Genomic DNA, 25621 nt, shown 5'->3' with positions numbered 1-25621 from the left:
TATGAAGTGAATGCACAGAGTTAGTTTATTTCAAAACATGTACCTTCTGAATACTTCCACTGAAGGGCTTCAGTATCCCAGAGTTCTTCTTTAGGTTATCGTAATTAGGGACTCCACCGATAAATATGTCAGTGTTGCACTTAATCTGCGTGAAAGCTCCCTGTCACAAAAGTCAGAATCCATTTTTGTTAGATCAGCTACAACCATGCTTGCATTTTCAGGCTAGCTTGCTTCATATTTTTAGAAGGGTGAGAGCCCTGGGTAACACAGTATTTCTGTATGGTATGCAACATAGCCTTACATCTTCATGCTAACGTGGAAGGGACAATGTGGATCCTGTACTAAGTGGCTGGGCCTGATTCTATTTAGAGCTGTCTGGAAAATTTCAAATGTTTCAACATTTTGATAAAAAGTGTGTGTGGGGGGACTTTAAAATGGTATTTAATTTCTTGTCTTTCCTTTTTTAGCCAGTTCTAATTCTGATCTCTTGATCACATCTGTGTGAAGTGGGAATAACTCCACTGCAGTCACTCTGGTGTGATACTGGTAGCAGTGAAATCAGAACCAGGTCCTCAGAGTTAAAATCAGTACTAAACAGAGAAGAGTCAAACACTTGCAGTATTTGAAAAAGCAAACCCGTAATACAGAAAACAGATAAAAAGAAGAAATATCATGTGTCTGAACTGGGTGCTGGAAGCTGAAGCAGTCACTCAGACTACACTGGAGTTCTGGTTAACGTTTTTGTATGAATTGGAAAGACTCTAAAGGTAAGGACATAATAAATATGTAATTCTAATTCTGCAGGAGTTCTTTGTTGGCAGCTTCAAAGCCAACTGCTCTCTACAGCTGCTGCACAATGCTCAGCTAGAGAGAAAAAAATAGAAACTTCTTCTCCTTTGTTCATTACGGACCAGATTGTTGAAGGAATCTCATCTAGGGCTTGATAGCAGATGAACCAGATTACCCATCATTCTTTGTATTCCTATATTTATATATAAAATGCTATGATCCTTTGTGCATGAACCAAAGTGCTTTGTATCTACAGTTCTAGAGCTTTGTGTCTATGATTCTAGGGATTTTGGATGTTTGGTTGAACTTTAGAGTGTGACCAAATAAGGGAAAGTGTGTAATATTTTTAACCTGACTTGTTGAGAATGTGTCCAAATACCCAGGAAAAGACAACTTGTGATTGATTAATGAGGGATACCTGTTATTACAAATGTCTTCAATATTCTATACAATAGTGACTCACTGAAAGATGTTTTTAGCTTATTAGGAATTACTTGTTGCCACAGGTATTTCCTATAATAAGGATGTAGTTAGAAATATCTTTAGCTTATTGATTAAATAAGCTAAAATATCATAAAAAGACAAATAAATTACAGATATATTTAGCTCATTGATTAGGTATGCTGAAATACCATAAAAGGAATGCCTTAGATAAATCAGTTATGGGAAAGGAATTATTTTTTCTCTTGAACAAGTATATAAGGGGGAGAGTTTTTGGAAATTAGTTAGGGATAAATCAAGCTGCAGCCACTTCTCCAGTCTCCAACTCAGCTTGGTAACAATAGCCTTTATTTCTGTATTGTGCAGTACAAATTTTTAACTAACAATCTTTAATAAATACATAATAATTAAGCTGATTATTTAACTAAAACACAATAGACTGGTAAAAAAAATTCCACTGAACCTGTTGTTGAGGGAAAATTGGATTTCCTATTAAATGAAATTTTGCATTAAAAGTGTCTGCTTTCCACATAAAAATGCTAGTTTGCCTGAAAACCTGAAGACTTTTCTGCTGAAAACTTGGGTTTTCAGATTTTCAATGAAAAGTTGAATATTTCTGCATGAAGAAAATAAATAAGCCATTTTTCAACCTGCTTGAGTCTCAGTTTATTTGGAGAAAAAGCTTTTCTGAGTGTAAATTCTAACTCTTGTGCTTAGAGGTGCTAGTGTTTGAAAAATCCACATGCTGGTGTTTTGTAATAGGTACAACTACGACCGATAAATTGAAGAAGAGGAAGAAATGAACCTCATGTATGAAACAAGAAATGTAGGTCAAAGCACAAACACTTGGGTCAAGGTGTAAGAAAGATGCTCCCAGTTGTGTCCTGGGCTCCTCTCCTTCCCAACTCAAAGCTAAAGAAGAGGCTGCCCCATATATGTGCTTCAATAAACTCTTATAGGCTTCAGAGAGCAGGGACTGTGGCTTATCTGAAGATCTCATTTTTGTTAATGTTTAGATGAGAAGTTAGGTCATTTTATGAACAAATTGCTTTATATATGAGAATATACATTATATGCTTCTTACCTCTGCCATTCCTTCCACTGGCTTTTGTTTATCAACCTGCAAAATACCATTCTTTGCAGTGCGAGACACTCTGAGTTCATGCCACTGGCCCAGAACGACAGGTTCTTCACTCCTGTTTAAACCAAAAACAACAAACATAAAAACTCATAAGAAGTCTACACCTGCATTTTTTTGATACTTTCAAATGATACTTTCATTTGTCTTTACCAACTAGCCTTTTGAAGATAATGTCCATGACCCTTCCTTCAACAGAAACAAATTACTGAGTATCTTTACCTATTAGCACTAAATAAAATAAAGGGGAAAAATATGACTGCACAAAAGCTCGATGTATATGAGGCGTAACAGAAGGCACCATTTCTAAACACTGGCAGTGAAGGAATATGTGTCAGTGTTCCCATATTAAACTAAAAGCATTTTAGTTTTATTTGTAAAAACAAAAAAAACCCAAAACACTTTAAGCAACCAGTGCACATTTAATTATCTGAGAGCTAAAATTTCTATTCAATTTCTGCAGTTATTTAGATTTAAATACATGAGGAAAAAGTCTCAGCTATACTTCCCCCAACTCCCAATAACTGAAGCTGGAGTTACAGAAATTTACCTAAGGCAGAAGTTCCCCAGAGCCTTTGTCTCCTTATGAGACAAACATTTTGTGTTTGCTTATCCATTCAATTCGGATAAGCTCTTTTGATACAGGCCATCGCAGTGATCCTTTTTTTTTTTAAACTGCATGTTGTACATTATGAGCTGTAACCAAAATATGATCCTAACTATGTAATGAGATTCTGAATGAGAACCGTAATCTCCAATTGTTATGCCAAGTGACCACCAATCTCACAGGAAACATTTTAAAACTGTTCAGATAATCTTTATTAACCCAGCACTAATCTGGGACAGAAAAACAGTCTGCACAGTGGATAGAAACCACATCCCCACAGATGTTACAATTAATGAAGTCCTATAGATGATTCCCTTTACTTTGAAATGTCATTTTTACTAGTTTAGGTTAAAGCAGTTCAAATCCAAATCATATCTCGAAGCCTTTTGTACTCATTTCTGCCAATGTTCTTCTGACACCAAACCCTCCAAAAAGCATCACCAAGCAATGTCATTCATTCTTTGTCCTTTTCTTGTTTAGTGACAATTAGGGTTTAATCACATTGGATAAATCACTGGGTAATAGGGTTTAATACCTTGGATAAGTCAATATATAATAAAAAAACCAGATGAGTCTGACTACTTAATAAGATGCAATACATATATTCTCTGTCCTTTGCAGAACAAGTCATCATCATGCCAACCCTCCTGCTTTTGTAAACTGTAATTTTAATTAGGGATGGGTGAACCTTGCGGAGTTTGAGATTTTCAGAACTGCAAGTTTATTTTTTGGATTCACACGGTTTGCAAAACTAGTACAAGTTTGTCAACCCTTTTGAATACAATTTAAACCCTTTTTTCCTCAAGGATGAGTTGGTTTTTTAAATTGTTTTTCTAGTTATATTGAATCCTTGTCTATGTGCTAGGGATAGACTCACTTCCCCTCATTTCTAGGTTCCTGATCCTGCATTAAGATCCAGGAATGTGAATATCTGTGCCCATGTGAAGTATCATGGGCACAGTGGATCCTGGTACAGGATAGGCTGTCACAGTGATAGACTGTACCTAATCGTCTATACCTAATCGTCTATTCAATTTTTTTGTCTCCTCCTTTTACAGCCTCTATTGCTATGTGCCTGCATTCCACTTCTTTGCTCACCATGTTGCCTAAGCAAGCACAAAACTCAGTCACCTTCAAAATGAATGTTTAAACTCTCATCATTGAAGTGGCAACGAGCTCATCTATCCTTAATTATAATGATAACATTCACATCCAGCTCATTTCAGCAATGGCCAAGGTAGCCAGGAGACGCGAGTCATATTCCCAGATTTGGCACCGACTGCATGTGTGACTTTGGGCAAGTCACCTATGAACTCTGTGAGCCTATTTCACAATCAGCAAAATAGGTATAATGCTGCTTACCTCATCTTTGAGATCTATGGAGGAACAGTGCTATCCAAGACTTAAGTATTGCATGAAGAACTGCTAGAGATTCCTACATTTAGTTTGCCTAACATTTGCCATTATACAAGATTCTTGAAACCACTTGCGCACGTGCATTTATGATACAGTCTTTAATTACATGATCACATACTATATTTTTCATGGGACTTGATTCTTGATCCACATCCATCAAGGTTGTATAACGAATCTATATAATTGAGATACTAATGCTCTCCTACTTTGTGTTAGAGAGATATTCATTGTTTGTGCGGCACTCAGATACTATAATGATGAGTGCCCAAGAAAGTACTGAGATGAAATGAGTAATTCTATATTCGTTACAGGCTTTGGATGGTGTGCTCACTGAATAAATCATGTCTAACTCATCATCAGTAATCATGTTTATTGAACAGCTGCCTATTCCCTATGTCCTGTCCATTCTGTGCACTGAATGAGGGAGGAATCCCTTGGAAAAAAAAGTAACAGGTGATCAAATAATCGAAGACTATTAAAACTGCATACACACAAGGTAGCAGAACTAAGGTAGCATGGACAACCTAAATTCCTACTTTGAGTGCTTCACTTTGTAACCTGCAAACCTTTTAACACAGTTATTTGTATGTTATTACTCTTTGTTAGTACTCTGTATTGTATGAGTGGATAGCTTTGTTTTCAAATAAGCTTACCATCAGGTTGACCAATTTTCCTTTTTTCAGCAATCACAATAACTTGTATTTTTCCTCAATCTATTTGAAATCCAAATATCAGTTTCTTTCTCCCTCTCTGTTTTTTTTTAAATGTAAAAAAACAAATTCCACTCTCATATACACATGTACAACTCCTGATGGGAAGTGCATCCAGCTATCTGAGTTAGAATTTGGCCCCAAGTGTTTTTAAGCAGTAAAAATAGTATTTGGGGAAAAATCATAATTTCTTTCAATATGTGTCCTAATATGGATTACATATTGCAGATAGAGACTGCAAGATGTTATCTGAATGTATGTACTCAGGTCCTCCCACAGTGAAAATCAGTATATTTCACAGCCTCCAGTATGATCAACATTTCTTATGAACACAGGAAACATACAATATATAATGGCCACAGGCAATATACTATGTTACTCACATCTTTGCATACATTATTGCCACATATTAGGCTATTGTTAAAGATGACTGTAAAATATCTAGTTTCATTATATATTATTCCTTAATTTCTTGTGTTAATATTAGTGAGGAAAGGAGCTTAATATTTTTAAAGTATTTTCACTATATGGATAAGAATAAAATCTGCAGTTGCAGGGTAGGATGAAATGATAAATGCTATCAATGCTCATGTCAGCTTCAGACCACCAGACAAGAAAAAATAACCCTGTGTTATAGTATTACAGTTAGTCACACGGCTTCTATGCCTTCCCTAGAAGTACCCATCACTGGATTTTGTTGGAGAGTGAATATATAACTACACAAACCAGTAGCCTCTCCAACATGGCTATTCCTTTCCCATATCTTCATCATGGCATTGTTTGAAAAACTATTACAACTAATATTTACCTGATAATGGCTGTTCCTGAACCACAATCAAACCTGAACTCCACATAGCTGCCCACCATGTTAATAGACAGGAAGTCCTTGCTGTCTGTATCATAGCTGTACAAGAGGACCCCATTCTCTGAATCTGGACGAAATGTCATCTCAAACTCCATGAAGGAAAGGTAGTTTTGTGGTTCCAAAGGCCAGGATGTTGTAGCAAATGACCTCAACAACTCATTGAACTGAGGTATGGCCAGGATAAATGCTGGAATTCCAGAAAAAACAAGTAGGTCAGCTTGGGCTCTAAGGTAAGAAATTGACTAACTCACTAACCAATTTCAGACAGCTTTCTTCATTATGCATTTAAAATCTACTGTCACACTAGAAGCCCCGCCATTCCTTCTGCAGCTCTCAGGCACCCAGGATAAACATGCTGCTGAACTTCCTTCCTCAGACAGCCCAGCTCTATTGGTCAGGCATACAGAAACATCATGAACATGGCCCTGTTTTCTCCCAAGCCCTTAGAATGGCTTTCCCAGCAGGCAGTGTGAAGAAGGAGCGGTCCCCATGCTCTGAAGTGCACAAGGACCGCAACCATTCCCCTATCCACGCCAAAGGGAGCGTGGAGTATCACCTGCTTATCTAGGCATCTAGAGGCATCTAGCCCATAAAAATAAACATAACATGCACACAAGGCATCGATCACCATCTTATCAGCATATGCCTTAGGAGAAGGAACAAATCAGGGCTGTTTTCTGACAGTTCAATGACATCCAAAGTGATCTTATCCTATTGAGAAAATGTATTGAACATGGACTAACACTTAAGTCAGAAATAAAACACATCTGGTGTTCTCTCACCTTCTTCACAATGCCGACCTTTAAATCCAAGAGGGCAAAGGCACAAGTATGAATCAGCTTGGCTTGCAGTGCAGGTGCCGCTGTTAATACAGGAAGCCTCATCGCAGATTCCATTGCTGCATTCACCTAAACTCAGAGCCAGAATGTCATACCATACCAGTTAATCCAAGAGGATTTCGAGGGCTGCTTGCTTGTTGTTACAAACAAATGCAATTTGCTTTCTCAAGTAAACAGAAATCTCTCTGTGTGCAAAACTACAAAGCAGATTTTAGGCTAAGTGCTTGATTTCAGCATTGATTTTACACTGCATCATAAAGAGGATTTAAAAATGGTAGAAACGAGAACTAACCAAACAACAACTCACAAGATATTTTTTACAGTATAACCATTTGCCAGATGACTGGGTTTTGCCTACCCTCAGTAGCATCTTTGTTGTTCTCACGAATGTGTATTTCAGAACCTCCATGTGTCACCCGATTGTTTACATTACAAACATGCTGATTTGTTTAACCTCATTTATCTTAAGTGCTGCTTTGTTCATTCAAAGTTTGGGGACAGTATGGTAAGCGCTGAATGTATTAAGTAGCACCATTTAAGCTTATTAACCAGCATGTAGTTATTAACTGTTCTGTCTGCACTGCAGGGGATCCATATTACCAACATATGGGCTTTCTAATCACCATTTCCACCACGCTGGCATATGATGTCTACAGCACAGAAAAGTGCCCTGAGGTAACAATATGAAAACTATCATAGGAGGAGGGATTTTCTTTTTTATTTCCTTCTCAGTCAGTAATACATGTGTTTAATAGTCAAAAGTGTATGAAGTACCAGTTAACTCAGATATTTTTCTTTATTTTAAATTGTATTATTGTTTATTTAAATAATTTCCCCCCTAGTCTACAGGAATAAATTGTAAATATTAGTTAACAAGGCCCAGATCAACACATGCAGTTTTTTTCTCCTGCTGATAATAGCTCATCTTAACCAATTAGCCTCTTACAGTTTGTATGGCAACTTCCACCTTCTCTGTATATCTATATCTATATCTTCTTACTATATGTTCCATTCTATTCATCAGATGAAGTGGGATGTAGCCCACGAAAGCTTATGCTCCAATAGATTTGTTAGTATCTAAGGTGCCATGAGTCCTCCTGTTTTTTTTAAGGGTGAGTAGGAAACAGTCAGAACTGAGAAGCAGGGAGTGGTTGTATTATCTGAGGTGACTGAGCAAAGTTTGGCAAACCTGCTATTGACAAGAGGAACCTTTTTTTAAAAAGGAAGAGGCGCATCAGGCCTATTGCACCTTAATCTACTGCACAGGGCACTGTAAAACCTCAGTGGGGTCTGGCATCAGTACAGTTCAAACTCAGAGTTTGATTTCCTATCTTACATTCATTCACTGTGTAAAGAACAGCAGGGAAAGAACTTCTGTAGAGATTTAACATATGATAAACTTCAATTCAGCCAGTCATTTCAGTTGATTAATTGTTTTGTCCTGTTACATGAACAAGGCCACCACTACGCTATACAACCTGGAATATAACCTTTGGATCACAAAGTCACAGAAGTTAGAGATGGAAAAAGATCTATTAGGTCATTTGGTCCCTCTCCCTGACAGTGCAGAATTGTTCCTTATTGTACATTTATAATTGTTTATTCAAGCCTAGTTTTTAATGTACCAAGTGATGGCCTGATTACACTATTCATAGCACAAAGCATGAGGTACCCAACCAGAGTACCACAGGTTAAAGACAGAACCCATGTGGACACATCATCTCCTCAGGGACAGGATGAATTCCACTTCCAGGTGAAGAGACAATTACGCTAAAAATGCCTCCCCTGCCAGCCAGCTGTGTGAGCAGCTGTTCTTGCAATGCTAATTATTCCACTTCCTCTCTCACAAACAGCTGTCAACCATGGTAAAGTGAGGACTGGACAGGAGTGGGGATCCTGCGGTACTGTTTTTCATCTGAATATAATCCACTGTTGTGGGTTTAAACAACACTTGCACACACAGAGCACTTATATTTTGAGGCTCTCACCCCACTTATCACTAATAATCACAGCAGCACTATGATGGAGGTGAATAGTACAAGGCCTATTTTATAAATGGGGAAACTGAGGCAACCAGTGAATGGCAAAATCACAGATGGAACCCAGAAGTCATGGGTTCCAGGATGATTCTCTCACTGCTAGATTCTACTTTTTTCCCTTAATCATAAGGCTATGAGTTTTCTAATAGACTATGAAGTCATCAGCAAATATATATGATGTAGCAGTGTAGCGCTTCCAGAGTGTTCACTCTCAAGGCTTGTCTACACTTACTGCACTGGGGGTTAGGACAATACAATTGTTTCACTCAGGGGTCTGGATTTTCCACACCCTTGAGCAACATAGTTATACCAACATAAATTTGTAGCGTGACCAAGGCTCAGTGATCTGTGCACCTGGATGCAGATGTTTTTCAGACAAACATATTTCTGAGATGGGATGAAATCCTGGTCACAGTGAAATCAGTGGTAAAGCTCGCATTGATTTCAAAACGTTTCACCCAAAGGATTCCACCCAGGGTGAATTCCAAATTGCATGTCAGCTCTCTATGAGTTTGTGACCTCGGGGAAACCGCTAGTAAAACATCAGGCTTTATGAAGGCCTGCTGTGCCCCTGGGTAATTCTCCCATGCAGACAGTGAGCAGAGTCTGCATTGCCTCCCTCCTACATGAGGCTGTCCCAAACAGCATACACACTGCTTCCTTCCCTGCATGGCTTCCACTGGGGCAGGAGAACATTAAAACTGTGACTGGAGTTCCATAGGAGCCATCTCTTGCAGAGGCCATGAAATGCCTCTCTTGCAGAGGGAATGAAAGTTCCACTGCTTTCTCCTTTGGCTGCCCTGGCCAGATTCTTCTGGGTACTGCTCCCAGGGGACTTTGCATTACCAGCGGGCCCTGAGTTATGCCAGCAGAATCTAACCCATCACCATCATGTTGCTAAAGAGGGACAAGTTGTGTGACAATTTATACCAACCTTCACTAGCTGCCCAGATTTTCAGCTCTATGGGGCAGGGACCATCTTTTTGGCTTGCACAGTGGGGCCTGTTCCCGATAGGGACCTTTATGCTCTACCACAATATAAACAGCAGCTTGTGATAAATCCAAAGGAGTGAAAAAAAGAAGTCCAGCAGCACACCGAGGCAAGTAAGGCCAGATCGACTGAATTCACTTACCAAGCTTCATAAAGAAAAATCCAATAATCTAACAAACAGACCTCTCAAAACAGATGTCAGCAACTGATGATCTCTTCCTATCCCATCTGTTCACTGATCAACATCATTATCACCATGGAATATTTAAGGCCTCAACACAAAGAGCCAAACTAAATATGGCCAGTACGGTCCCGTCCCTATTTCAACAATACACTAATGAATCTGTGGTCTCATGAATTATTAACAGAGGACTACATTTAAATGTCTGGCTTTGACATCTGTGGGACTGGCCCTGGAAAGTGCTACTGGAAATCCCTGCTTGGGAGGAGAGCACCAGTAGTATATTAGGAGAGTGCTGCAGGTTACCAGAGAGACACATGGGCAGAGATGTAAGTAGAAACCTACACAACACAACACACATCTGTACTATGTTTATTGTAGTGGTGGTCATTGCTGTTAGTTTTACACTTTCATGAGCAGAAAATTTAAGCAAAATCTTTGAGATAAAAGACAATAATTTTTTTTAAATTAATGGTAGAAGTTCCAGACTGACACGTTCTCAGTGATTAAGGTGAAGAGACTGCTTCTGTTCCAGCCAGCGCATTCTCAGTTTCTAAGGAGACCATCCGCAAATCCTGCATCTTGGTTGGGGATTAGACTAGATGACACTTGTGGTACCTTCTAACCCTATGGTTCTATGATCGTGCTGTCCAAACAACCCTCCCCCTCAAGTGACACTGAGGTATTCCATTTTTCAGTTCAGTATTGATGAGTACACGGAAAAGTCAAGCTTTCCGTCCTGCATCTCATGCCTACATGAAATCCCAGGCGTGGGACCCTCATAGTGGCAGAAGAGAAAGAAGGGAGCTTCAGCAGGAATATGCAATACTAAAGGTGTTTGCCCTTCCTCCTTTGCCAGCACTTTGATTTACAGTTCTATGTGAGATTCATTATCCCACCAGTAGGACTGATTTATACACAGGACAGGCCTCTCTCTCTCTCTCCCCTTTCCCCCCCCCCCCATTTTGTGGTCCCTGATTTATACCCAATATAAGCAGAATAGAATGGAAGGTCAGTTACCAGAAAAGCTAATACACTTGAATCGCTAATTCCAGTTTATATTATGTACAGTTTTAAGTCATTTCCTATACTGTTTGCAAAGCTTCCATGGTACATGATACACACCAAGCTCTGCAATTGTGAGGAGCAATGTAACACACAGTATGGTTCTATCTTTTGGCTTCAGGTCACACATGGAAAAATCCAGCATTTATTTTAGTTGATGTTGATTGTTAATGCAACAGTGTGTGGAGGGCACATGGCTGGGAATGACTAGCTGAGACCCAAGAGGTAATAGAAATTAGGGATCAGGGAACCTTAGAAAAGTTTTAAGCTGTTTTCCATAGCTTCTCACTCTATCGTGAAATTACTCTCTCTGCTTCCAAAATCCTATTTTTTTCAGTGTCCGGTTCCTGGGTCACTCTGTTCCTTTCTTATACAGCACAGAAGTCTAGTCATTTTATCCAGAGAATACAGAGCAGTTGTTAGTAAGTTTCACACTGATCACTGCCCTACTGGGATTTTGACTGAGAAGAGAAGAAAGATGACTTCGTGCCTAAAGCACAGGACAGTCAGGACGTATGGGTTCTACTCCTGCTTTTGCCACTGACTCACTCTGTGACCTTGGGCAAATCAATCGTTCTGTTTAGATTGACAGACGTCAATTTCCTGCAATATTTTTGGGAGAATTTTACATAGCTTTGGAGTCCATTGTATTATAAAGGCAAAATTGATGTATCATTGTGGGGAAGGGATAGCTCAGTGGTTTGAGCAATGGCCTGCTAAACCCAGGATTGTGAGTTCAGTCCTTGAGGGGGTCATTTAGGGATCTGGGGCAAAAATAAGGGATGGTACTTGGTCCGGCTGTGAAGGCAGGAGACTGGACTCAACTCAGTGACCTTTCAAAGTCCCTTCCAGTTCTATGAGACAGCTCTACCCTGATATAACCTGGTCCGCGGGAGACAAAAAATCTCACTTCATTTTCCCCGAACTCACCAGCAGCGGGAAGTGGAGCAACGTGGCCCCAGCCTGCTCCGCTTTCCTTGCCCCGGCCCCAGCCGTGTCGCTGGCGGGCAGAGGGGGGGGAGGAGAGAGAATGTCCTGCACTCACTTGCGGCGGGAAGCTGGTGCCAGGCTGATCCGCTTCCGCTACTGCTGGTGAGTGTGGGGGTGATCCCTTCCCCCAAGTGACACATCTGGGGCCGGGGCAAGGGAAGCAGAGTGGGCTGCTCCCGGCCCCCCCTCGCTAATCCCCTGGGCCACTCTGGGACTGCGGGGCCCCCAAAATTGCCCCACCCACAGCTCCTGCCTCCCAGATTCTGGGGGAGGGGGAGCCCCTGACCGTCCGAGACCCCCTGCCCCTTATCCAACCCCTAGGCCCCGGCCTGGCCCAGCACCCTTAACACGCTGTTCAGAGCGTTGTATGCGAACCCACGTTATATCTGGTCATGTTATATTGGGGTAGAAGTGTATATCTTCATATTATAATGCATTTAAGTTCTCTAGATGGAAGATGTGTAACACCTATGTAAGTGTTATGAGCGTCAAAGGACTATTTTAAACAATGTGCCACACAAGAAGGAACTTTGGGACAAAGATATCTTGTTTCCCTAGGAAGTACATGGGGAAGAGGGGAATACGAATTCCCACCTCTGCACCCAATCTTTTGCAGCTATGACCTGAAGATATAACCATTGTCTGGTTGATTGCATGTGTAGCACTGAAAGACTCTGGCTTAAAAACTCAGGGATCCAGAGAGGGACATGGAACAGAGAACCTCCAATAGTGCCCACTGCTCCTCAAAGGCATCTGAGGAGTCAGTGGACATTGCTCAGAGGAATTCTGCCCAGAGGCGTGATTGGATGAAGGATCGGAAATAGGCCCCACGGTCACAGAGCAATCCCCCCATCCAGCTTCCTGATATGATGGACAGCCATCTTGGACAGCACCAGGAGGAGGTTGACAAGGAGGTCCTATGACTTCATGGGGCCATAGATGGGGTGTGCATGAATCAGGAGGCAGGGAAAAATGCATCCAGAACTTCAGTATGAGGTTCTAGAGGATCCGGAAGAGTGGCTGCAGCCTGACATGCTCCACATAGATATGCACCAGGGTCTCTTTCTCACTGCAGAAAGAACAGGTGTCAGGCAGTTCGTGACCGGTGCCAGGTACACACCCATGCTTACGGCTCTGTGGAGGAGCCACCCAGTAATATCTCTGGCGGGCTGTGGAACCATGGTAGGGCACAGACTGGCCCACCAGGGTCTCTTGCCCTTCAAGTGGTTGGACCTGTTGCCACCTATGATGTTGGGGTGGGACATGAGGTCAAGGAAGTGGCTTGTCTGAAGCCTGAGCGTGTACAGACCATCTGATGTCATTCAGTGACATGTTGGAGAGGCATGTGAGTGGGGGGCCGATAACAGGTTCCAGAGGGCCGGAGGCAGAAACCTCCCCCAGGGCAAGTGCAAGTATTTCAGTGCAGCAAGACATCTTGGGGCCCTACCGAAGGCCTGGTGTTCCAAGCCATGAGTGCTGACCATTACCGCCCTGGAAGGCACATCGTGAACGAGGCAGACAGACTGCAGGAAGAGAAAGGAGGGTGCCATGGTGATGGCAGTTGAATGCTGCCCTGGAAAACTGGGTCCTCCCCCTCTCTGACACAGATTTCTTGTGTTATGCTGGGCACGTCACTTAGCCAAGACTTTTCACAAGTGCTCACCAATTTTGTGTTCCTCATTTTCTGGGGGCCTGATGTGAGACCTGGGACCTGCTTTGCAAAAGTGCTGAGCACTCACAGCTGCAACTAAAGTCAATGGGAGCTGTGCTGTGCAAATAGAAAGTGCTATAGAATGAGAACTTTGAAAAACCAGGTCCAAGGTATCACAGATTGGACACCCAAAGTTAGTGGATACTTTTGGCCTTAATCTCATGGGCCTCAGTGCCCCACCTGTATAATGGGGACAGTGGTACGCCATCCTCTCACGGGGGTGTTGGGGAAAAAAAAGGGTCGGTCCTCAGGCCGGTTTTGTTCAATATCTTCATAAATGATCTGGAGGATGGTGTGGATTGCACCCTCAGCAAGTTTGCAGATGACACTAAACTGGGAGGAGAGGTAGATACGCTGGAGGGTAGGGATAGGATACAGAGGGTCCTAGACAAATTAGAGGATTGGGGCAAAAGAAATCTGATGAGGTTCTACAAGGACAAGTGCAGAGTCCTGCACTTAGGAAGGAAGAATCCTATGCACTGCTACAGACTAGGGACCGAGCGGCTAGGCAGCAGTTCTGCAGAAAAGGACCTAGGAGTTATGGTGGACGAGATGCTGGATATGAGTCAACAGTGTGCCCTTGTTGCCAAGAAGGCTAACGGCATTTTGGGCTGTATAAGTAGGAGCGTTGCCAGCAGATTGAGGGACGTGATCATTCCCCTCTATTTGGCATTGATGAGGTCTCATCTGGAAGACTGTGTCCAGTTTTGGGCCCCACACTACAAGAAGGATATGGAAAAATTGGAAAGAGTCCAGCAGAGGACAACAAAAATGATTAGGGGGCTGGAGCACATGACTTATGAGGAGAGGCTGAGGGAACTGGGATTATTTGGTCTGCAGAAGAGAAGAATGAGGGGGGATTTGATAGCTGCTTTCAACTATCTGAAAGGGGGTTCCAAAGAGGATGGATCTAGACTGTTCTCAGTGGTACCAGATGCTGGAACAAGGAGTAATGGTCTCAAGTTGCAGTGGGGGAGGTTTAGATTGGATATTAGAAAAAACTTTTTCACTTGGAGGATGGTGAAGCACTGGAATAGGTTACCTAGGGAGGTGGTGGAATCTCCTTCCTTAGAAGTTTTTAAGGTCAGGCTTGACAAAGCCCTGGCTGGGACAATTTAGTTGTGGATTGGTCCTGCTTTGAGCAGGGGGTTGGACTAGATGACCTCCTGAGGTCCCTTCCAACCCTGATATTCTATGATTCTATGATAACCTATTCATGGTCTCTGCAGATCAAGGATGCAGTCTGCATAAAGGAAAAGCTAACCTATGCATAAGGGTTCCAGTTCTGAGCAAAAAGCTGTTATGAATTTGTGATAACAGAAGAACCCCTTGGTGGGATTTGAAGCACTGAATCCTATCAGAGTCCTTATTGGAATTGGGGGTGATCTCTGGTAATTTTCCCCGGGGATGCTCAACCCCTGCTCAGCCCCAGGCCCTGCCCCCACTCCACACCTTTCCCCAAGGTTCCATCCACCCCACCTCTCCCTGGCCCCACCCCACCCCTGCTCCTCCTCTTTCCACCCCCTCCCCCAAGTGTGTCCCATCCCTGCTCCTCCCTGCCCCTCCCAGCACCTCCTGCACCCGCTGAACAGCTGTTCCGTGGTATGCAGGAGGCACTGGGAGGGAGAGCAAGGAGTTGATCAGAGGGGGCCGGCAGCCCTGGACATGACTCACAGACCCCCTGGAGCTGGACATGATTCACGGACCACCTGGAGTACCCTTGCGGACCCCAAGGGGTCTGCTGACCCCAGTTTGAGAACCGCTGGGCTAGTGTACTGGGGCTTCATTTGGGGAGAAGAGTCCTTTATCATGCCAAGAAATTGTGTCATGGATCTGAAATTCACCCATGGAAACTTTCCCTGGGGCAATTACTAATGATGCACCCAGGCCAACAGTCAGCATGCTTTGTTGAGAGTTTGTCTTCACTGAGTGTTTGAAATACAAACTCAAATCCCTTACAGAGTCTAGAGAAATACTATACAAAATATACAGCCCTAACTCCCACTCTCCCCAACCAAACTCTGAACACAATTGTTTCATTTTTCAATTGGTAGAAAATAACGCTATTGTTCTTGTTTAACATTGATAAAAGACCCCATAACATTACACTTACCTACATCAGCACCGCTTAAAGCCTTCCCTAGTGGCCAGGGTCTCATATCAACTATCTTCCCATTGATAATGAGTGACTGAACGCAGCCCTGAAAGCCATGGTTGGTTCCTGCTGCTCTGACCAACCAGTATGTACTAGGAGCACCACCAAGATAGAAAGGAGTCCGGAAGGTAATTTTACTATATTGGCCCTACAAGGTAAAACAAAGCTGTTTAACTATTTTAAATAGCACGTGATGTTCTATGACAGACTAATGAAGGCAAGATAATTAAGCCATACAGTCACGATCAGTTTTTCCCCCCTCAATGAAGAAAAAGATGCCTTTGAGGAAAACTAGGTTTCATTAGTAATTCTCTCCCACTCATTCCTCCTTCTAAAATATCATCACCCCAAACATTTAGTTGTATGCCTATTTCTTATCTTGGGATGTTTTGAATCTACTAATGTAAACAAAATTAACGAATCATTTGATATGAGGGCATGTCTGTCCTTCCTTTGGGCTTCCCAGTATAACTTGTTTTCCTATGTTTGTGTTTTCATTTGTAGGTTCTGTGGGGTTCAAAGTAACTTAATAGTTGCATCTTGGACAGCACTGAGCAAAGTGTGAGCATTAAATAAATAAATAATAATAAATTAAGCCCTATGTTAACAGGACACATTTCAGTGGAATTATACCCATTTATGCCAGGGCTAAATTTATTCTACATCTTTTGATTTCTTTAGGCCAGGACTCAAAGTTTTTCTGGCATATCTATGTCAGAAAGGCGTGTGATTTTTTTTTGGATGTCATAGTTATGTCAGTAAGAGCCCTACTGCAGATGCAGTTATGCCAGGATAAGGTGCTTTACACCAGGACATCTTATTTTGGTTCCCCTATCAGAATAAATTATACTGGCATAAGCACTTGTATAACCAGTATAATTGTGCTACACTTAGGCAGAGGGTTCACTGCTTTAACTATGCCAGCATAGTTAAAGTGCACAACTTTTAAGTGCAGCCAGTGCCTTTGGGTGTTTTATTTTAAATACTATCTTTAGAGTTTGTAAATAAATGTCTAAAGCCAAATCTAGTGATATAACCTCTAGAGCCAAATCAAAACCATTTCATTTTCAGGGGTGGCAGAGGGGGCTAGTAGTGGTTGCCCTGGGGGTAGTAGAAGTAACAGGAGCTGAGTTATTGGCAATTGTCCACTAATTATTTTCCTTCTGTTCTCTCCTCATGTCACAGGGGATCAAGTCAAGGTATCTTCATTTATAATATTTATCTTGGCTGTGCCACATGAAGTCATTGGAGTTAAAAGAGGCCTCACTCAGGGCAGATTCTGGCACTGTGTCTCTAACTGCATAAAAACTGTTCATAGCCTATTATTACTTTTATTTTTCTTTGTTTTTCTTTTCAGTTCATTCTTAGATATTTTAGTATTTTTCCTTTTACAGTGAACCAGTTTTTCTACAGTTTTCCACCATCTCTATTTTTAATTTTTATTTAATGAAAATATTATTGAGCTCTTTTGTCTTTGAAGCCTTTGTGTCATTATACATGCACATTTGTATATGTCTCTGGGGCCCTATCTGCACTGCGGGTGCTACAGAGTTGTGGTGCTGTAGCTGTGCCATGGTAGTGCTATAGCACAGACGTTTCCGATAGTGACGGAAGGGGTTATTCTGTCACTGTAGGTAATTCACTTCTCCAAGCAGCAGTAGCTAGGTTGATGGAAGAATTCTTCGATCAACCTCATTGCATCAACACTGATGGTTAATTGGCTTAACTATGGTGCTCAGGGTGGGAATTTTTCACACAACTGAGTACTGTGGCTATGTCAACCTAACTTTTAAGGATAGACCAGGCCTGGGGGATGGGGTGGGATGTGTGTATGTGTGAGAGAGAGAGAGATGTATTTTTTTAATCTGGACTAGGCAGCAGGTGGGAGCAGATATGGGAGGAAAGGCAAGGAATTGGGGAGAACAATAGTATGCTCTGCTAGATATTGGAAAGGAGAACACATCTGGGGCTAGGGATGGTGGCTGGAGGATTGCTGGACAATGAGAAAGTGCAATGAGGAAACCAAGCCTTTTTAAATATTCAGTTTGATTTATGTGACCATAAATCTGTTCAAATTGATTCTGGTTCATGCAACTGTCCCATCCCTAATAAAGACACACACATTTAATCTGATCTATTACAACACACTCCCTGTTAGGAAGAAATGCTGTCAGTCTGCAGAACCAAGGCTGAGCATTAGGAACATGATTACTTACCTGAGATTTACCTGTGACTGGTGTGTCGTTATCCAGCCGGAGCCAGCCATTCAGCCCATCTCTGAACACAGTGACACTGTGCCAGTTGCCCAGTTTGATTTTGCTTTCACTCATAATGACTGCAACTCCAGTCCCACAATTGAACCTCAAGAGACAGACAAGGAGCACAAAAGTGACAATTTTTCATTAAACAACCAACCTAATCTTGTTTTTTGACTAAGAAGGGTACCTTCTCTTCTCAGAGCCTCTCTGTTTCTCCTTTTACATTAAAGAGCGATATAAAAACACTCAGACAACTGATCTATACCTGGTCTGTTTTAGAGCAGATAAAATATCTTTTCAAATTTTAAACTTTCTTTAATCTATTTCCTTCTTCCATGTAGGAGACTTTACATCCTCTGGCAATACGAAGTATATGGCAAAGCCTGCCAACTTTCTGAAATGGCTTCAAGATGCAGCGTATTAGAATTTGAGTTGATGCTATCACAGTAATTTCTCTTGGGAATTTTCCTAAATCCTTGGTGAGAGCTGGAGCTAAAGCAATAATACTGGGATTCTATATGAAACTCAGAATGTTTGGTACTGATTGACAAGGAGACCTCAATAGCAGCAAAGCTGAATGTGCACAAAGCATGCTATTTTCTTTGCTTTGTCTCCACTATGTGGGTCAGGTTGAGATAGACCAGAAATAGGGTTAGGACACATCATTCCCTTTTGTTTTCCCCCCATCTTTATAGCAATCACCATTCCGGTTAATAAGTGCCAGATGGATGTCTCTCCAGATATCCTTTAAGATGCCACTATACAGTAACTAGAACAATGCAAGACTCTTTTTCTCCATTTCCATTAAAGCTCCTCAAACTCCTACCAGATCAGTGATGTGGGACCAAGTTCCAGTCCCAAACTTGATTCCTGCAGAGTAATGCATTGTTCTACTACTAGACACCCGAGTTAGCTGCATCTCCTTTGTTCTGAAAACTTTCTTGGGGTTCCCTTATTTATGAAGCAAAGTAACTAATTGTATACATCTAGCTACAGTGCTAGCATAGTGCTAGTGGATTGCAGGCATTTCTGACCTTGCTAAGAAATAATAATGTTCACTTTGTGAAGGAATCCTCAGGAGGCAGCCTTGTGGCCGACTTCCCCAGTGCCTGAGCTGGGGGAATCCGCTGCTTGCTGGCTGCAGAACATTTAAGGGCCCCTTTTCACTGCACACAAGGACTGGAGTGGGTGAGGAGCTCACGCGTAGAAGGGCAGTAAATCCATTACCTGAACTGGATGTTGCGTCGGATTATCGCCAGTGACATAAAATCACCACGACCATGCTCATTCTCTCCACAGTACAGCAGCAAACCGTCCTCTGCTTCAGCCTGTGATCACAGTATCAACATGCAAAAGTCAGTCTCCACCTCCTGGCTATAAAGTCAATGCACTAATGGAAGTAAGAGTACAGGAACCAGGAACTGTTTTCTCAGAGAGGGGGAAAAACAGGGGGTAGTGATATTGGTTTTGAAACACCATTGTTGGATGGAATTTTTTCTTGCAGAGTCAAAATTAGAAGTGGTTCAATTCCAAATCCTATATTTGACGGGCATCCACTATTAGGGTTTTATTGGAAAATGGTTCCGATTTTAGGCCACCTGTTTTATGTATACTAACTTTGTTCTATTACAAAGGAGCAGGTATACAAACTGATTTATTCATGGAAAGTGTTGGGCAACCTTAAACACAGGCTATCAGCTGAAATAAATAGCATGAACGCATGTGAACACAGAAATTACACTTTCAGATCAGATCAGACCACAGATCTAACTAGTCCAGTATCTAGTATTTCAGAGGAAGAAAATAATCATAGTGATATTACGCCTGGTGGAAGGAAAAAATAACTTCCTCATCTCTGAAGATGATCGGTGTATGCTGTAAAGCATGAGGGACATCTACTTATCTATGAAACAGGAAGTTCAGAGGTACTTAATTAGTTTATATGGTGTGCCACTGCTGAACAGATAGACATTTAAAAAATTCTAAACATAATGGAGTCTAAAGTTCACTCGTATAGCTCTGTCACAGTAAGTGAGTGCTAACCTGCAAACCCTCAACACTGCCATTTCCAGGACCTTCCCTAAGAAAAAGACTACCAGGAGTATGAACAAATTTTGGCGGAGACTATCACATTTATTTTTTCTTGTGCGATGCAAACCCAGATTTCCAATGGTGAAGGCTACAGATTAACTCACTGCAATATCTAGCTTGCAGCCTAGGCTTTTGAAGCTACTCACTCTTCTATTGTTCCTTCCTTATACTAATGGAAGTGAATAACATTTAAAAACGCTTTGTGAGTTTTGGACTGTTTAAACTTACCCTGAATTCAAGGGTAATTTGGAATGTCTGATAGGAATTTTTCAGTGGTTCAAAGGCGATGTATGAGTATCCATATAACTGAGGATACTGGATAATAATATCTGAAAGGCAAAGATAAGAGCATATTGTTTAGCAATGTGTTCAAATATAATATCAATACACACATTTAGCACTAGATAACATCAGGCAAAAACACAAGACAGAGTTCTTCCAGAGATAACTATTAGTCAGCAACAGTCAACAATCAGTTTACCTACTGCTTTCTCCTCCTCCTACCTTTCAGAGCTAATTTCCTTGTTCCAAAGGATCTGCTGAACTTGCACAGAAACAGCATACTCATGGGAAAATTCTGCTTAACAGATTCATCAGTGGCATCGCTAGGTTTTCACTGATGTAACTGAAAGCAGAATTGGGTCCTTGGTGATTCATCTTGATTTAAGAAAATGTTTAACACAGAGACAGCGAGGCATTTTTTTCCTCAGGGGAGAGAACATATGTGGGAAATACACACTGAGTCAGATTCCAGGCTGCATTAGGTCAGCTTTGTAGTGCAAAGCTGCTCTAAAGCTCATGTACTTAGCCACCTGAGAATCCTTAGGTGGCTTAGAGCAGGTATAACAGCTTCCACATTACCACCTCCTCTCTGTGGCCAGTTTAGAGTGTATGGCCAGGGCAGCCTATGCCCTGGCAATCATTGGTTGCTATAATGGTCCCTTAGGGCTGTTGACAGCTGGCGTATCAGCCTTCATGCTTCTCTAGTTTATGTCAGAAGGTCAGCCCAGCACAGGACAGCCCCATGATTGGGAAGAGCACAAAGATGGCTTAAAGACACCTTTGCATGTTCTGGTCCTGAGGAGCATCAAGTACTCCTCAGCCACAGCTCAGGATATGACTATTATCTCTGAATCAGATATAAACCTAATGAAGTAGGAAGGATGAAGGGTGTAATCTTTCTCTATTACTTGTTTTCAGGGTGATTTTGCCTTTCCATTTGTACACAAGTATAGTTACTTTTACAACTGTAATACAAAGAAACAAAATAAATCTTAAACTGATGCTAACAGAGCTTTAGCGCAGTGGTCCCCAAACTTTTCAGGGTCACACCCTCCTTAACCCTGTCTGAGCCCCCCCACACCTCCGGAGCTGGGGCTGGGAGTGGGGTCATGGCTCCCAGGTCAGGGGGGACAGGGACTTGGACAGAGGTAAGGAGGCCAAGGCTGGGGCTGAAGCTGGGGGAAGGTCTGGGAGCAGAGCTGGGGCAGGGAATGAAGACACAATAAGGGGCTGAGGCTGGGTGTGGAGCTGAGGCAGGGCCATGGTTGGGGCTTGAAGCTAGAGGAGGGGCCAGGCACGGAGCCAGGAGCTGGGGTCATGGGCGGAGCCGGGTGTCGCACAGGGCTGGGTGGCACTCCCTCCTTGCCTGCCAGGGGGGCTGGTCTCGGTCCAACCCACCCCCCCAAATGTTCCTTTGCACCCCCCTAGGGGGGCGTGCCTCACAGTCTGGGGACCTCTTCTTTAGAGAGACAAGCTGGGTGAGGTAATATCTTTTATTGGACCAATTTCTATTCATAGAATCATAGAATCATAGAATATCAGGGTTGGAAGGGACCCCAGAAGGTCATCTAGTCCAACCCCCTGCTCAAAGCAGGACCAAGTCCCAGTTAAATCATCCCAGCCAGGGCTTTGTCAAGCCTGACCTTAAAAACCTCTAAGGAAGGAGATTCTACCACCTCCCTAGGTAACGCATTCCAGTGTTTCACCACCCTCTTAGTGAAAAAGTTTTTCCTAATATCCAATCTAAACCTCCCCCATTGCAACTTGAGACCATTACTCCTCGTTCTGTCATCTGCTACCATTGAGAACAGTCTAGAGCCATCCTCTTTGAAACCCCCTTTCAGGTAGTTGAAAGCAGCTATCAAATCCCCCCTCATTCTTCTCTTCTGCAGACTAAACAATCCCAGCTCCCTCAGCCTCTCCTCATAAGTCATGTGCTCTAGACCCCTAATCATTTTCGTTGCCCTTCGTTGTACTCTTTCCAATTTATCCACATCCTTCCTGTAGTGTGGGGCCCAAAACTGGACACAGTACTCCAGATGAGGCCTCACCAGTGTCGAATAGAGGGGAACGATCACGTCCCTCGATCTGCTCGCTATGCCCCTACTTATACATCCCAAAATGCCATTGGCCTTCTTGGCAACAAGGGCACACTGCTGACTCATATCCAGCTTCTCGTCCACTGTCACCCCTAGGTCCTTTTCCGCAGAACTGCTGCCGAGCCATTCGGTTCCTAGTCTGTAGCGGTGCATTGGATTCTTCCATCCTAAGTGCAGGACCCTGCACTTATCCTTATTGAACCTCATTAGATTTCTTTTGGCCCAATCCTCCAATTTGTCTAGGTCCTTCTGTATCCTATCCCTCCCCTCCAGCGTATCTACCACTCCTCCCAGTTTAGTATCATCCGCAAATTTGCTGAGAGTGCAATCCACACCATCCTCCAGATCATTTATGAAGATATTGAACAAAACGGGCCCCAGGACCGACCCCTGGGGCACTCCACTTGACACCGGCTGCCAACTAGACATGGAGCCATTGATCACTACCCGTTGAGCCCGACAATCTAGCCAGCTTTCTACCCACCTTATAGTGCATTCATCCAGCCCATACTTCCTTAACTTGCTGACAAGAATGCTGTGGGAGACCGTGTCAAAAGCTTTGCTAAAGTCAAGAAACAATACATCCACTGCTTTCCCTTCATCCACAGAACCAGTAATCTCATCATAAAAGGCGATTAGATTAGTCAGGCATGACCTTCCCTTGGTGAATCCATGCTGACTGTTCCTGATCACTTTCCTCTCCTCTAAGTGCTTCAGGATTGATTCTTTGAGGACCTGCTCCATGATTTTTCCAGGGACTGAGGTGAGGCTGACCGGCCTGTAGTTCCCAGGATCCTCCTTCTTCCCTTTTTAAAGATGGGCACTACATTAGCCTTTTTCCAGTCATCCGGGACTTCCCCCGTTCGCCACGAGTTTTCAAAGATAATGGCCAAGGGCTCTGCAATCACAGCCGCCAATTCCTTCAGCACTCTCGGATGCAATTCGTCCGGCCCCATGGACTTGTGCACGTCCAGCTTTTCTAAATAGTCCCTAACCACCTCTATCTCTACAGAGGGCTGGCCATCTCTTCCCCATTTTGTGTTGCCCAGCACAGCAGTCTGGGAGCTGACCTTGTTAGTGAAAACAGAAGCAAAAAAAGCATTGAGTACATTAGCTTTTTCCACATCCTCTGTCACTAGCTTGCCTCCCTCATTCAGTAAGGGGCCCACACTTTCCTTGGCTTTCTTCTTGTTGCCAACATACCTGAAGAAACCCTTCTTGTTACTCTTGACATCTCTTGCTAGCTGCAGCTCCAGGTGCGATTTGGCCCTCCTGATATCTTTCCTACATGCCCGAGCAATATTTTTATACTCTTCCCTGGTCATATGTCCAACCTTCCACTTCTTGTAAGCTTCTTTTTTATGTTTAAGATCCGCTAGGATTTCACCATTAAGCCAAGCTGGTCGCCTGCCATATTTACTATTCTTTCGACTCATCGGGATGGTTTGTCCCTGTAACCTCAACAGGGATTCCTTGAAATACAGCCAGCACTCCTGGACTCCCTTCCCTTTCATGTTAGTCCCCCAGGGGATCCTGGCCATCTGTTCCCTGAGGGAGTCAAAGTCTGCTTTCCTGAAGTCCAGGGTCCGTATCCTGCTGCTTACCTTTCTTCCCTGCGTCAGGATCCTGAACTCAACCAACTCATGGTCACTGCCTCCCAGATTCCCATCCACTTTTGCTTCCCCCACTAATTCTACCCGGTTTGTGAGCAGCAGGTCAAGAAAAGCGCTCCCCCTAGTTGGCTCCCCTAGCACTTGCACCAGGAAATTGTCCCCTACGCTTTCCAAAAACTTCCTGGATTGTCTATGCAGTTTTTGTCTATTGGTGAGAGAGACAAGCTTTCGAGCTTATACAGAACTCTACTTCAGGTCTGGGAAATGTACTCAGGAGAGTCACAGCTAAATAGGAGGTTTAACAGATTGTTTAGCATAAATAGTTAACACTTATTTCAAGGGACCATTCCATTAGCACCCCTCCAATTAGAGGGGGAAAGTGTGTGTAGGGGAAAGGTAGTGTGGGGGGATTATTAGCATGTTATAGATTGTTGTTATATGCCATAAATCCACTGTCTCTATTCAATCTATGATTTTTAATGTCTAGCAAAGTTATGAATTTAAGCTCCCGGTTCGTCTTTTGAAAATGTTGTGCAGGTGTCCTTTGAGGACAATATCTGATAGGCATGGGCAGCGGGTGAAGCTTTCCATGGGGGAGGCTAGCCCCCGTCCCACCTCTTCTACTTGCAGCCCTGCCCACACTCCTCCAAGGCCCCGCCTCCAATCCGCCCCAGGCCCTGCCTCCTCCCCGCTTGGCACCGCCACTCACCGAGTCCCTCTTCGCCCTCCCAGCCCACTGCAAGACCCCCTGTGCTCACCACCTGATCCCCCACCTGCCCGCCGCTTGCTTCCTCACCCGCCCGCCTGGTCCCTCCTCACTCCTCTGCTCACCACCAGATACCCCACCTCCCAACCATGATGATAAGTCAGATATAGAATGATCACTTTGTGAACAGTGTTCACTCACAGGTGATATGGTGGTTTTTCCTTTCCCCCTATGACTGGAGGAGTGTTATTGGGCCACTTCACTTTGAATGGTCTCTTGAAATATTTGTTAATTGCTTATGCTAAACAATCTGTATCTCACTGTGACATTCTGAGTACATTTCCCAGACCTGAAAAAGAGCTCTGTGTAAGCTCGAAAGCTTGTCTCTCTCACCAATGGAAGTTTCATAGATAGATTCATAGATTCATAGATACTAAGGTCAGAAGGGACCATTCTGATCATCTAGTCTGACCTCCTGCACAGCGCAGGCCACAGAATCTCACCCACCCACTCCTATGGAAAACCTCACCCATGTCTGAGCTATTGAAGTCCTTAAATCATGGTTCAAAGACTTCAAGGAGCAGAGAAGCTTCCCTCAAGTCAACCATGCCCCATGCTACAGAGGAAGGCGAAAA

General features: G+C 43.0%; 1 protein-coding gene across 2 annotated transcripts in view; it reads right to left on the bottom strand.

Moving 5' to 3' along the window:
• The window catches only part of EGFLAM (EGF like, fibronectin type III and laminin G domains), a 126340-nt gene that overhangs the window by 26599 nt on the left and 74120 nt on the right, over positions 1-25621 (bottom strand). For both annotated transcript variants that reach the window (XM_038402550.2, XM_038402551.2), the window contains exons 10-17: positions 20515-20615; positions 19423-19523; positions 18154-18298; positions 15896-16085; positions 6749-6874; positions 5910-6153; positions 2315-2426; positions 44-160 (exon numbers count right to left, since the gene is read on the bottom strand). In XM_038402550.2, coding sequence (XP_038258478.1) covers positions 44-160; positions 2315-2426; positions 5910-6153; positions 6749-6874; positions 15896-16085; positions 18154-18298; positions 19423-19523; positions 20515-20615 — 1136 coding nt within the window. The remainder of the gene's footprint in view (positions 1-43; positions 161-2314; positions 2427-5909; positions 6154-6748; positions 6875-15895; positions 16086-18153; positions 18299-19422; positions 19524-20514; positions 20616-25621) is intronic.

Source organism: Dermochelys coriacea, chromosome 5 (assembly GCF_009764565.3).
Source record: "Dermochelys coriacea isolate rDerCor1 chromosome 5, rDerCor1.pri.v4, whole genome shotgun sequence".
In the NCBI taxonomy this organism is placed as follows: domain Eukaryota; kingdom Metazoa; phylum Chordata; order Testudines; family Dermochelyidae; genus Dermochelys; species Dermochelys coriacea.
The sequence above is the reverse complement of the archived record's forward strand: the minus strand, read 5'-3'. Positions and strand labels throughout refer to the sequence as shown.